Below are 14612 nucleotides of genomic sequence, written 5' to 3'. Positions count from 1 at the left end.
CACCCTATTATATTTTGGTAAAACGTGGACACATTTCAAATGATCTAAGTACTGATACTGTATGAAGTCAGGCAATTATATATAATGTAAGAGCCATACACTCTTGTGAGCAGGGGTGAGAGAACTGGAAAGTTTTCTGTTCCTAAAAATTTTCTAGAAATCCTTGTCCTAAACTAATGATACCTAACTGATGTGCTTTTACATCTTAACAATATTTGTTTGATGTCTTATCTCTCCTCTCCATCTCAGTTAAACACACAAAGACACACTCATCCAAAATATCTAAGTCTTTTTTGTTCTTTTTTGAGATGGAGTTTTCACTCTTGTTGCCCAGTCTGGAGTGCAATGGTGCAATCTTGGCTCACTGCAACCTCTGCCTCCCGGGTTCAAGCGATTCTCCTGCCTCAGCCTCCCAAGTAGCTGGGATCACAGGCATGTGCCACCACACTCAGCCAATTTTTTGTATTTAGTAGAGACGGGGTTTCACCTTGTTGGTCAGGCTGGTCTCAAACTCCTGACCTCAGGTGATCTACCCACCTCAGCCTCTCAAAGCACTGGGATTACAGGCATGAGCCACCAGGCCCAGCCTCAAATACCTAAGTTTTAGGGTACAATTTAACAGCAAATTCCCCTTTCTGACTCTTTCAAAATCACTCATCTACTCGAATGAATATTTGTTCAACAACTAAACAGCTAATGTATACAAGAAACTAGGACCCTGCAGAAAAGATAATAAATACATGGGTTCAGAGGACTGAGGCACCATCTTTACGTCTTTAAAGGAAGTGATATGGATAGGCTCCTTCAGGTTTGATCACATGCACGATGCTGCAAAGAACAAGTGGCTTTTATCATTTCCTCACTTCTCTTTGGACTCTGTAGGGATCTATCACCTTGGCTAAAGGCCATCCAAAGAAAACAGCTGACAGCATGAGAGAGAATTTCACATTCAAACAGTGGGACACTATTTGGCCCTGCCCTAACAGACCTGGGTCTATGTCGGAATCATTTGGATCAGCAGCATCGTCTTCAGTGAACGGGCGAAGACAGCTCTGCTTGTCCCCGAAGGCCCACCTGTTTCGTCTTGCTGGCAAGGTACCATCTGAAGGCACAAGGAAAGAATCCCATACTTTATTTTATTTACAACAAAACAAACCTTCCCCATCTGCAACAAACCTACACTCTACAAATGAGAATGCAACAGAACAATTCAAAGGGAAAGGAACAATACTCGTGCGCTGAGAAAGCCAGCAGGAGGCACTATCTTAAGTGTGTCATTGCCCATCAAGGCAGTTACCTGAGGTCTCAGCATCCACCCCACTCTCTTCGGCCACCTTGAGGAATATCTGGAAAATGAGAGACATGAGAACATTATAAGCACCAACATTACGAGAGTAGTCACCACTGCCATGATTATTATATTACTGAGTGGCACGTTAGCCCCTTAAAACAGAGAAAGTAGAAGCCACATTTCTCAATAACACTTTATCAGAGTCACTTGGGAGAAAAGCCGTTTTTGCCAGAGAACATTTCCTCAGTGGGGAGAGCTATCAATCTAGACAATCATTTTCAAATTAAAGCTATGGCTGAGCACGGTGGCTCAGGCCTATAATCCCAGCACTTTGGGAGGCCAAAGCGGGCAGATCACCTGAGGTCCGGAGCTCGAGACCAGCCTGACCAACATGCAGAAAACCCGTCTCTACTAAAAATACAAAATAAGCTGGGCGTGGTAGCACATGCTTGTAATCCCAGCTATTTGGGAGGCTGAGGCAGGAGAATCGCTTCAACCCGGGAGGTGGAGGTTGCAGTGAGCCAAGATCGCACCACTGCACTCCAGCTTGGGCAATAAGAACAAAACTCCAGTCTCATCAAAAATTTAAAAAATTTAAAAAAAAAAAGCTATGACAGTAGGACACTGTAGCAGAAGAAATTTGTTCTGAACCTACAGGGAGTGAGTCAAGTGGCTTCTTTCAGGACTGTGGCTCTAAATCTTTGAGTAGGCTAGTACTATGATAAGTTATCCAAGACAGAATGAGCAAGAGGAAATAGAGCACTAGAAATATGTTGGCAGCGATTCAAACATCAGAAGAGAATCTGAATGAGCGCAATAATTTCCAAACTCTAGTCTACAGACCACTGCATCCAAAGTATGCAATAGAAGTACAGACTTCAAGGCCTTACCTCCAGAAATTCTGATTCACAGGCCCTGAAGCCAAACCTTAGTATGTTTATTTTTAGTAATATCCCCAGGTGATTCTGCTGCACTGTCAAACTTGGAGACCACTGGGCCAGACAGCTTTTATAACCCCTTCAGCCCTCAAGGTCTGTGATGTTGTATCTCTAAGGGGAGGTATTACATGGATAGAGAGACGATGGACTTTGAAGCCCCAAACCCCTGATTCTGAATCTCATGTCAGCATTCCTGAGTGTTCATTTTTTCATCTTTTTTTGAGAATTAAATGAGGTCACAGTGATTAAAAAAAAACAAAAAACAAATCTCAGCACCTGGCACAAGTAGACTATCCATCCATAAACGTTGGTCATTTCCTATGTATGAGAATCCAGTTAATACCTGGCTGTGACACAGTCACACAAGGGAATTGCTCCTGATTCTGATTCAGTAGGTCTGAGCTGGGCCCAAGGTGCTGAATTTCTAACAAGTTCCCAAGTGATCCTGCTGCCGCCGGTTCTCACACTGTACTTGAGTAAAGAGGCTCATTAAAGGGTAAATAAGTGGATAGGAGTTTAAGGTTGGGATGTAAATGTGTTAGGTACCACTGGTTTCAACACACAAATCTCAGGCATGTACTGTGGTACAGAGGAAAATACTTCTTTCCTGCTATCTCCTACTACCATCTTAAATGGCTAACTGGGGCCAACATTACTCAGATGTCGATGACCTAAAAACTCAATGACTAACTCCATGATAATCCTGCTCCCAATGCAGGTTAATGGTCTGGCCTTAGGACATCTGGCCTTGCTACATATTCCGACAGTCAGCCACTTAACTTACTTCTTCCAGGGTCGTCTCTGAGATGCCATAACTAGAAATGCCCAGGTCTGAGAGCCGGTCATCAATCTCATGAAAGAGTTCCACAAAGGCCCCCTCCTTAGCAGCTTCATATGGCAGCACGTAGGTCAGCTCATGCCCTATGTCTTCCACCAGCCGGGCTTCAGACACATGCTTCCTGATGAGGTTGGAGATAGCAGAGACATCTACAGGGACCAGAATGCAAAGATGGCTCAATCAACTCAGAGGGGCTCCAGAGTGAGGGCTGGCCATCCCCCACCCTCTCATCAGAAGCCTGCCGCTCATACACCACACCTCTTCCAGGTGTTTAGGTCATTCCACATGTTCATCTCTGGTCTGAGGGTTGGGGGCAAAGGAAAGGACTATGTCTTATTCACCTTTATATCACCAAAGCCAGGCACATTGTAGGTACTCAGTGTAGAATGGGTGAACGGCTGGATGGGTGGATGGGTGGATGGGAGGATGGCAGGATGGGAGGATGGGAGGATGGGTGGGTGGGTGGATGGGTGAATGGATAACTGAGGCTCAAAGTCTGGTGTCTATTGCCTAAGCTCTGAGATTCTTCAATAGAAAACTTGAGTAAAGGAATCTTAAAAAGATTCTTCACCCTTTCCTATGCTTATAAAGTAGGCTCCCTCATTTACCTAAACAGAGGATTAATCTAACAGTTCATGGAAGCAGAAGTCTTCCTGGGAAAAGCCAGCCACTGGGACTAGGCAGAGATGGCAAGGGTCAAGACTTCTGTTCCACATATGCTACTGGTGACACTGGCCTCCTACACACGCTACCCAAGAAAAATCTGGAAGGCTGTTCCTGATCTCCTGGGCTCTCTCTCTTCTTATGCACTAGGCTCAAATCCCACTCTACTGGCTTGGCCCTCAGCTCCTCATCCCTGGTATTCAGTGTCCACTCCCCTAAGGGATTCCCCAAACCCCAATCATCTCAGCTCTCTGGGACACTGCCCTGCTAGCTCCCAGACCAAGCCCCAGGCACCCCAGCAAGCATTAGGCCAACCCGCCACCAAGCTGCACCCACCCCCGCAGCCACCCAGCCCCAGCCCAGCAGCAAACCTTGAGTCAGCGCCACCAGCCTCTGCACCTCTCCTCCTCTGCCTCCACTCTGCCCAGCTGGGGGAAGCTCAGGCACCACCTGAATAAGAAACCCCAGAGTCCTTACCGATGGTCAGCGTGTCACTCTCATGGTCGCTGCCCAGGCCAGCATCAGAACTGCTCTGAGAAACACTGTCCTCCTGATGGCAAAGAAGGAGGTGAGAACGGGTCAGGGACTGAGCAAGGCAGAGCCACCAGCACCTTCGCTGGGGAGGGCTTCCAAGAAGTTCTGTTGTGTGAGAACTAAAGGAAAAAGCTTTCCCTGGGACACATGCACTGGCAGCCGTGGCTTCAGAAGACCCTGTCTGGCATGTGTGTGCCGTGTGAACAGCCTCGCTTCCTGAGGGTGAAAGAACTGTGGCCTGCCAATGAATGCTGCAATGAGGCCTTTGCCAACCATCTCAGGCAAGGCCTTTACCTGGCTACATGTCTAGTTCAATGCTTCTCACGCTTTAATGTGTGTTCAACCACTCGAGGACCTTGTTAAAATGCACAGATTCTGATTCGGTATGTCTGAGCTGGGCCCAGGTTGCTGAATTTCTAACAAGTTCCCAAGTGATCCTGATGCTGCTGGTCCTCAGACAGCACTTGAGTCAAGAGGCTCGTTAAAAGGTAAATAAGTGGATAGGAGTTTCAAGTTGGGATGTAAATACATTAGGTACCACTGGCTTCAACACACAAATAAATCTCAGGCATGTACTGTGGCACAGAGGAAAACATACCTGGTAATTGGGTCTGGTCCCACCACTGTTATTTACCTGCTAGGTGACCTTGAATCAGCTACCAAAACCCTACAAGCCTCACTTCCCTCATCTGGGTTAATAAATATAGTTACCTTCTTCCCAGGGTTTCTCTGCACTTTAATTGAGATGATAGAGGTTAAAAAAAAAAAAAGGTTGTAAATGGTAACAATGCTATATAAAATTAACTATTATCATTACTTTCTTTTATGCCCAGAGTCTCTCTGGCATGAAATCAGTGCCTAATAAATATTGGCTGTTTTATAGTTTAAAAGTTAAGGTCAATGAGATTGAAAAGTAATGAGCAGGAACACCATGTCATTTGTAGCCAAGGCTCTTACCTCTTGACAAGTCTCTTTTCTTTGACATAATAATGTCCTCTAAGGACCTTCTCCATCACTCTCTGTGCCTCATAGGAAAAGGAAAATAGGATTCAACAGAACTAGCACAATGGGAGCAGAGGGCTCCTTAGCTTTCCATGCCTGAGGTATGATATGATTTCAAAGGGGCAACAGAGCAGGGAGATGGTGGCTTGAACATGGCAAAAGGGGTGGAGGTGGGGAAACCATTCACAGCCAGCAAGTCCTGGCCACCCAGACCCAACGCCAGCCCAGCACCAAGACTGCAGCTCACCTTTTTCAGGTATGACACAGTGCTACTACTGTTTCTGCAGGAACTGAGGGAGGATTCCACATCTTTCTTGACCAGGGTCAGGTAGTAGCCTGTTCCCAGTTGGTTCTTCAGAAACAGGGAGGAGCCCACACAGCACAGCTTCCCATGGGAGATGATGGCAATCCTGTCCCCCAGGATGTCCGCTTCATCCATGTGGTGTGTAGACAGAATAATGGTGCGGCCTGCCAGGCACAAACACAAGGATGTGGGACGGGTGAGGCCTCTCAGTTCTCATTTGTCACAGTGGCAGGGACTAGAGAGATATTAGCAGGGTTAAGCACTGGAAGAGACCTGGAAGCCACCTGTAACCCTGTATGGCTATGACCCCCAGAATGGCAAAGCTTTGGATATATAGGTACCGCATCCTCACGGCGGTAAGAACAGTAGCATTTTAGTTGGGAACTTGCTATATGCCAGGCATTGTGCTAGGTGGTTTGTGTGCATTCTCATTTAATTTAATCCTCTATGAGGTAAGCACCACTATTATTATCAGGAAAGAAAGTGAGGCAAGTTGTGACAATGAGGCAATGTCTCAGGGCCAGCCAGGGTTGGTTCCAAGCCTGCCTGTGCACCTCATACTATACCACATCAGATCTCTAAGCAGATAGCCCAATCATCCTCCTGCCCCTCTCCCCTTCCATTCATTCACGCATCCACCCTTTCAACTAACCATAAATTTAGTGCACCATGTTGGGGACAAAAATATGAATAAAGACACAGCATCTCCTCTCAGGAATCTCAGTCTCAATGCCCTTTATCTCTTCTGTGATAACAGAACAGTATCCCACGGCTTCACAAAAGCCTAGCCATGCGATACAGCCATACTTCTCAAAAGCCCCCCGCTCTCTCTCAGTCCATTTACTCAGAATAAATACACATCAGGCACCTTGTCGATATTTCAGCAGCAGCTCCCATATTCCCCTGCGGGAGTAAGGGTCCACACCAGCTGTGGGTTCATCCAGAATGACAACCTTAGATCCCCCGACAAAGGCCAAGGCCACAGATAGCTTTCTCTGCATTCCACCTACAAAAAAACAGAGCGAGACAAACTCCAGGACCAGCCCCAGACAGTGAGTGAAGGCAGAGGACCTAGGGGCACAGCCAGGGACAAGTTTCTGTTACCCACCTCACCCAGCCTGGGACCCTGGGGCAGTGCTGATTTTCCTCTGCATGTGTGTAGCCGGAGGAGGAGGGGAGAGGGATAGGGAAGGAAGCTCTGGGCCGCACCTGACAGCTGGCTTGTTTTGCTTTTCAGCTTGCTTGATGGCAAACCAACATCCAGGGCCATCTGCTCCATCTCCGCCTTCACGTGCTTCTCGGAGAGCCCTTTCAAGCGGGCGTAGAACCAGATGTGTTCTTCGACAGTCAGCCTGGGGACAGGGAGGCAGGTCAGCTCTGGGCCCTACTGGATACCCCAGAATACAGCGTCCCCTGGCCCAGAACAGATGAAAATGGGCATATTTTTCTCTCCCCCAACCCTGCTTTTTCTGTTGTTGTTTTTTTTTACTTTATCAATTTCTGAAAAATAATCTTCAAGATTCAAAGTAGAACAACAGTGAGCAACCACATGAGCTGCTTAGGAAATCAAAGTGAAAGGTAACAGATCGCTTCCAACCTGTTTCCAGCAGGCCTGGCCACCATGCACCAGGCAGTTACAACTTTCAATTTCAGTGCCCCAAGATGTGGTCTTTAATGGGCTGTCCCCACAGCATGTCCACCAAGAAGTCAGCTCAGCACTCACCTGGAGCAGCCCTCCTGAACCTCAGGGGACCTCAGGCTCTGAAAGCAGGGAGGACCCGGCACATGAGTCCCATGTGTTCACTTTAGATGAGCAGGGAGCACATGAGCCCCAGCTGTTCACTTTAGATAAGAAGAAACATAAGGGAAAAGCCTTGCCCAAGATTGCAGAGCTCAGGTCTCTCTCTGACCTGAGCTCCCTGGGGGCCTTATGGCTGATGGGACAACCTGAGTGGGAGCAAATGTCTTAAGCAGCAAATACAGGTCCATCATACCAGGGACCTGAAGCACTACCAGGTCTGGGAAGTCTGCTCCAGGCCTCAATAAGGAGTGTGGAGCGGAGAGGATGGGCTAAAGGGCCCTCCAGCATGACAATAATGGAAAGCAATGTTTCCCAAGCCCCCATCCACTGGCTGGGCTGATGTCACCTCTCCTGCTCAACCATTCACCTCCCACTTCTCCTAAAATCAAAGAACAACTAGATCTCAAGGTGTTCAGGGAGGTGAGCCTGCCACATTCAAAGAAAGTAAAATGTGGCCAGATGCAGTGGCTCATGCCTGTGTTCCCAGCACTTTGGGAGGCCGAGGTGGGCGGATCACGAGGTCAAGACATCGAGACCATCCTGGCCAACATGGTGAAACCCCGTCTCTACTAAAAATACAAAAATTAGCTGCGCATGGTGGTGTGTGCCTAGAGTCCCAGCTACTCGGGAGGCTGAGGCAAGAGAATCGCTTGAACCTGGGAGGCCAAGTTTGCAGTGAGCCGAGATCGCGCCACTGCACTCCAGCCTGGCTACAGAGCGAGACTCCATCTCAAAAAAATAAAAAAGAAAAAACAAAAACACAACAAAGTAAAATGCTTAAGTCCCACTCCTCCCATGATGGCATGACACACACATCCAGAAAAGGCCTATTCTTAACGTGCTGCTGGTACTCACATGTCAAACAGCACGTTATGCTGGGGACAGACCCCCAGGTTCTGCCGGATGGTGCTCATCTCAGAGCGAATGTCTTTTCCCAGGATGTAGGCGGTGCCTGAGGTCGGGGGGAACAACCCGGTCAGGATTGACCTGAGGACAACAATTTAGAAGTACAGGAGTCAGCGTTGACCTACCCTTAACTCTAGATGCTCCATTCAGTCTGTAGAGAGAACAGAACACCAACCCTCCCACTGCCCCCATTCCTTTCTAATGAACCCTACCAGACCCACACAAAGCAAAGCTGTCCTCTTGCTTTAGTAAATAACTACAAGTGGGCCTATGGGTTAGAAATGCCAATTTTAGTATGAGCATTTTTTAAATGAAGTTTCCAATTTGCAATGAAAGTATACTTTAAAAAATATATTTCGTATGCCTAACATCACATGCATGGAAAATGGACAAACGCGAATATATTATTCAAAGATAAAAATAATTTTTGTGTTAGGTAGTAGGATTTCTGACTGCCTTTTAAAACTCTTCTGAAAAGCTCATAATATATTAATTTTATGTTTTAAAAAAAGATTAAAAAGAAAACAGGAAAAGAATGTCCCCCCCCAAAGATACACCCTTTGGAATGGTTGGAATGGTTGAGGAATCATGCTGGAAGCCACTGAGGCTAACGCTGGTGCTTTACAGCCCCTGACCCCTCCTGACACTACCCACTGTAAGGTCCTTGAGGTCCCAGGGAAGGCAATCAAGCCAGCTGCCCAGCTGCTTCTCACATCTGCTTAGAGACAGAGTTCCTGGGAATTACCAACTCCCTCCAACATATGTAATCTATCTTTTTGTGGCTGCAAGTTCCAAGACCACTGCAGAATTCTGTGAACTACATGGGAAAGGTCATCTGAGGCCCCAGCTTGTTTTAGGCTGAAGAAATAACATCTAGCAAACTAGCACGTGGAAAGACACTCATGATTAGATAACATTTTCACATTCGGCAACTCCTCATGTGCTCCTGCCCTTGTCCCAGGGACCAACATGGTTTCCTAAGGTATAAATTTCTAACTCTACCGCAGAACCCTCCTGTGGCTGATTCTGCCGGAACCACACCCTCTTCTTACATGGTGGTCGTCTTCCCCGCTCCATTGTGGCCCAGGAAGGAGGTGATCTGGCCCTCATAAAAATTCAGTGCCAGGCCATCGACAGCCACTTTCATCCCATCTCGGTAGACTTTTACCAGGTTCTGAATGGACACGCCCAGCTTCAGGTGGGTGGGTTCTTCCTCCATGCAGACTGTGACAGGAGAGAAGACAGAAATGAACCCACAGAAAGCACTGAGGAGTGGAGTGTAAGGACACAGGGCACTGCGCTTGTACTTTCAGAACTGCCTTCTCTCCATGTCCACCCTGGTTTCTCAGGCAGGCAGGAGGCTATAAATGTTTATTCAGCGCCTATTTGGGTACTGATGTTGGTGATGGGAATACAGTGATAAAGGAGCATTCAGAGTCTATTGGGAAAAAGGACTTGATAAACAATTAAAATACAAGATGCTGAAAGCTGTTTAAAAAATACATCTAAAAATGCCATGGAACTGTGATACACCCCTCCCAGGGAACACTACTCAGCAGTGAAGAGGAAAGAACTGTTGACACACACAACTTGGATAGATCTGAAGGGAATTCTGCTGAGTGAAAAAAAAAAAAAAAAAAGCCAGTATCAAAAGGATACCTACTGTATGGTTCCATTTACATAACATTCTGGAAATAATAAAACTGTAAAAATGAGGAACGCATTAGTGGTTGACAGGTTTCAGGAACTGAGGAAGAAGGGAGGTGGCTGTGGCCATTAAGGGCTAGCATGAAGGAGCTTTGTGACAATGAGATATTTCTGCAGCTTGATTGAGCTAGTAATTACATGAATTGACACATGATAAAACTACATAGAACTAAATACACACACACACAAATGAGTGCACATAAAGCTAGTGAAATCTGCAGAAGGTTTGTGAATTGTACCAATGTCAATTTCATGGTTTTGATATTATTCTATAGTTACGCATGGTGCTACCATTGGGGAAACTGGATGAAGGGTTTAAGGGAACCCCCTCATGTAATTTTTATTACTTCTTGTGAGTCTACAATTGTTTTAAAATAAAAGGATTTTCTTCCACGTGCCATGGAAGTTCAGGGCAGAGAGTGACTGACTGCCTGAGAACCAAGGAGGGATGCTCAGGGGAGGGAATCCTGAACTAGATCTTAGAGAGAAAGGAGGAGTTGAGAAGATAGGCAAGTTAGAGAGAAGGTTCTCCTGTGAGAGCAAACAGTACCTACAAAGGCATGGAGGTGTGGAAGAACATGACATATTCCAGCAACTGTGAGCATTTCTAGGTGACTGAAACAGGAGCTAGGTGTAGAAAGGAGGCAGGAGTAGATGATTAGGAACAGCAGGCAAGCGTGCTACACTAAGGAGCATCATACTTTTACCAAGGGCAATCAGGGGATGGGCACAGAAGAGACTGGCAAAAAAAAAGGGACCTATTAAATACTCAGGAAGCCACTCTAAGCACAAAGAACCCAGAAGGCAGAGCCTTTGATGAGCTCTGGACGTCTCTGTCTGCAGTCAAGAGCCAAGAGAGGATTAGGGATCTGGTGTAATGATTACATTATGAAGCATAGGCTGAGCTCTGTAGTAGCCACTTGGTCTCAGCCCACACAGGCTGATGCACAGGTCACCATGTCACAGGCAGGCAGCGAGGCTATGGTTCCACAATCACGCTTGTCTTTACCGCTTTCTTCTAGCTTGTTAGGAAACCATGAAACGTGTGTTTGGGAGGGGGCAAGTAAAAGATACTTTTCTAGAAGCCAAGACAACAAAGAAAATGTCCCTCAGGGATCCAGACCGTGAACTCCCAACAGGTTAACAGCATTGGACATAAATGGCATGGGAGGATTTGGAAAGGGACACTGCATGTGATTTCTCTGCCCCTAGAGTAGTTTCACAGTCTTTTAGAAAGGCAGGACATCGCTTGCCCCCAACAGTTAGCAGAGGCAGCAGCACTAGATTAAAGAAAGAGCAGGAGGTCAACAGCACTTACTTTCTGACATTCTCTTCTGGTTGGAACCAGGGTGGCTCTTCTCATCACTTTCCTCACCAAACCAGTAGGACTTGGTGCAAGGAAAATACCAGGGCCTGGGAATTCCGTACTGGCCTGAAGGCAAAGCACAAGTATGAGCCAAGCTCAGCGCCATCCCAGTATTGTGGGGGTTTCCCAGCCAGGTCCATTTCCTCCTTGACACATTCTTTGGGGAAGGAACAGATTGGAATGGATGTGGGGAAAGAAGGAGCTAACATTTGCTGAAACGTGCTATGTACAACGTACATTCTGCACCTCTATAAGTCCTTCCAACAACCCACGGGGCAGGTGCCATCCACATTTTAGAAATGAGGAACCTGAGGGATAAGGAGCCTATCCAAGGTCCCTCAGCCAGTAAGTTAAGGACTCAGAATTTAAATCCAGAATTTGCATGCTACAAAATTGCATATTCAGTGCAAAATTGCATATTCAATTCAGGCAGGAGTAATAAGTATTTCATGTACACCTCCTTAGGGGAGGATCAGAAGGTGAACCAAAAAGGGTTAAATCTTGCTCTCTCAGAATTTGATCTCATATGAAAGTTTGTCCCAAGGTAGATTCCTCTTGGACTTGGTCAAGAACATGTATTAAGAAAGAAGTACTAAAGAAAAATTCAACATGAATTCTTATTGAATGCTAATTAAATCACGGGCAGGCCTTAGAGCTAATATATTTAATTATTAACAACCTGTACTCAGGAAACAGAACCTCTGCTAGTTGTACCCCCTCTGCGGACACAGAAATACAGAATTGGGTGAGCACTGGGAGGATTCGCCTGGGCTTATTGACCCAGTGTAACCGAAGTGGATTCACCTCCATGTACCAACACTTAACAGTTGTGTGACCACAGCTGGTTACTTAACATCTTTGAGTCACAGTTCTCTCATTTGAAGATTGCTGGTTATTATAGTAACTACTTCAGAGTAGCCTTGTGAGAATTAAATGAAGCAATGTGTATAAAACATTTTGCATGCTGCCTGGCACACAGTTTTCAAGAAACGAGTGCTATACAAGTCGTGACAACTCAGCATCAGCTGCCTGTCCTTGGACTATCTGTTTACTATAGATCTATAGCCCAAACCACCTCCCAGGGAGTGCCACGCACTGCAGAGATTCTAGCACAAAGGAAATCAGCTAGAAGTCATATTTTCCTAACAGATGCCCAAAGCAGTGTACCTGGAAAGACAGCCTCGATGTACCAGGTCATCACCCCATAGAGGAAGGTGTCAAACAGCATCATGGAGACCGAAGTGGTGAGATTGAAGCCATCTTCCTCCACAGGACTCTCAAACAGGTTGTCCCACTGCACTCCAATGCCCTGCTCCTCAAAAAGGGCAAAGTACTCACAGCCAAACCCAAAAGCCACAGGAGACAGCAGGCTCTGTGAGAAACAGGCAAAGTCACCTATCCATTTCCTGGTCTCTCATTTTTCTATCTCTTCTAGTGTAAATTACACCTAGAGAAATTTGAGTTTGCAAAATGGATCAATCATAAGGTGCAGAAGTAGTATTTACCTACAGAGTCCCTTTAGGGGAGTAGTGGGCTACCAAGTAACATATAAAACGATTCCATTTGTAACCACTCATTATACACAAACATTTCAGAAATGAATATACAATGAAGTACAAAACTTTCAAAACTTTGTTTCCAAAGATGCCCCAAGACTCAGCAGTCCTGTTCCCCCACACATGTGTGCATATCCACAGTCCTCTGAGGCTCCCTGCTCAGCCAAGGATGGCTCAGGACCAGAGGTGCCTGTCTGGGGCTGCTGATGCCTATGGAGCCCAGATTGAGGCATCAGGAGCATCCTATGAGTCACTCTTAGCTTTCCTTGTAAGTGACCTGGGGACATCTGACAGCTTGCACTTGTAGGGGCTCACACACTTTCCAAGATTTCCCCCTGCTCGGTACAAGGGAAGGAAGTATCCAAGTTAGGAATTTGTGGGAAGATGAGGCACCCGCTCCTCAGTTGTGCTTATTTCAGAAAATATTACTCAAGCAAAACACCATACTGGACACAAAGAAGACAAGAGAGGCCATCTCTGACCTCAAGAGTTTTCAGTTCTATTTATGGCCTTGGCTTTGTCATGAGCTTAACATGGCCAACAGAGCTGGGAGACAAAGGGCAGAGATGGCATCTGTTGCCTGAAGCCATTCCTCAGTGCCATTTACCCCCAGCCCAGTTCAACATGCAGTTTGGCTCTTGGAAAAATTCCATTCAATTCAATTCAACCAGGATTCACTGAGAAGACTAAAGGTAAACAATTTAATAAAACACAATCCTTGCCCTTACCCTTAAAGAGCTTAGAATCTAGCGCTAAGGTTCATGTCCCATGGAAAGAGACTGTCATCTTCTGTTCTCAACTTGCTGCTTTTATTCAGGGACTCCAAAGGAAGGTCAAATGCCTACAGCCACTGAAGAAAGGCCAGAGGTACTCACAGCGAAGATCTTGAGTGTGAAGCCCACGTAGTCCTGCCATGCCACACACAGGACGTAGGGCAGGTATAGTGTGAAGTAGATGATGCCCCCACAGGCTGCTGCCAGGTTGGCTCTGGAGAAGAGTGTGCTAATCAGGAAGCACTGCAGGATTGTCACCACAGCAAACACGGACAGGAAGACAAACACCACGCTGGGGTCACTGTAGGGCAGCAGGTTTCCTAACTGGGAAGGAAGAGACACATCAAATGTGCTGCCTCAACAATCCCAAGCACTCACTTGTATGATCTACAGAAAGAAGGCAGGGTTTATTCCTATTCAACTTAGAGATAAAGCAGAGATATAATGCTGTTCATCTTTCTGATGAGGAAACTGATCATTACCATCCTAAAGAAGACAAGTGATTTACCCAAGACTACACGGAAAAATAATGGCAGAGTTATGAATACAACAGGGTTCAGGGCTTTCTATGCATCTCAGTAGGCGAGTTTGCTCTTTGTTTCTTCAATAGGTAATTTTAACTGGTTTCTCCTTATATAAGGACTATGACTGGTGGCACCACAGAAGAGCTGTGGGAAATAATGTCCCACGTAACTTTTCTCTCTCAAAGACAAGGAAAATGGCCAGGCGACTTGACTTTCCCCCTTGATCACCATGGATTCTGCATTCCCACAATCACGTAAACTCTTGTGGATATTTTGAGCCTATCTCTGGCTGATGGGTAACACGTCTGCAGGACCCACCAGCATGCAGTTGTCTCAGAGCAGCTCTTATGCACCAACCATGGGACCACCACCCCTGCTACTAACCTTACCCTTGCAGTTAGATATCAGA

The 14612-nt window shown here is 46.3% G+C and overlaps 1 protein-coding gene across 1 annotated transcript in view; it reads right to left on the bottom strand.

Annotated features, from left to right (window-relative positions):
- The window catches only part of ABCA1 (ATP binding cassette subfamily A member 1), a 147696-nt gene that overhangs the window by 32382 nt on the left and 100702 nt on the right, over positions 1-14612 (bottom strand). Inside the window, exons 16-27 of the mRNA XM_055271609.2 lie at positions 13782-14003; positions 12518-12722; positions 11303-11416; positions 9330-9501; positions 8227-8358; positions 6780-6922; positions 6439-6576; positions 5514-5734; positions 4208-4280; positions 3014-3216; positions 1298-1346; positions 989-1102 (exon numbers count right to left, since the gene is read on the bottom strand). Of these exons, the coding sequence (XP_055127584.1) occupies positions 989-1102; positions 1298-1346; positions 3014-3216; positions 4208-4280; positions 5514-5734; positions 6439-6576; positions 6780-6922; positions 8227-8358; positions 9330-9501; positions 11303-11416; positions 12518-12722; positions 13782-14003 (1786 nt within the window). The remainder of the gene's footprint in view (positions 1-988; positions 1103-1297; positions 1347-3013; positions 3217-4207; positions 4281-5513; positions 5735-6438; positions 6577-6779; positions 6923-8226; positions 8359-9329; positions 9502-11302; positions 11417-12517; positions 12723-13781; positions 14004-14612) is intronic.

The sequence above is a fragment of the Symphalangus syndactylus genome, chromosome 3 (assembly GCF_028878055.3).
Source record: "Symphalangus syndactylus isolate Jambi chromosome 3, NHGRI_mSymSyn1-v2.1_pri, whole genome shotgun sequence".
NCBI classification, from domain to species: Eukaryota; Metazoa; Chordata; class Mammalia; order Primates; family Hylobatidae; genus Symphalangus; species Symphalangus syndactylus.
The sequence above is the reverse complement of the archived record's forward strand: the minus strand, read 5'-3'. Positions and strand labels throughout refer to the sequence as shown.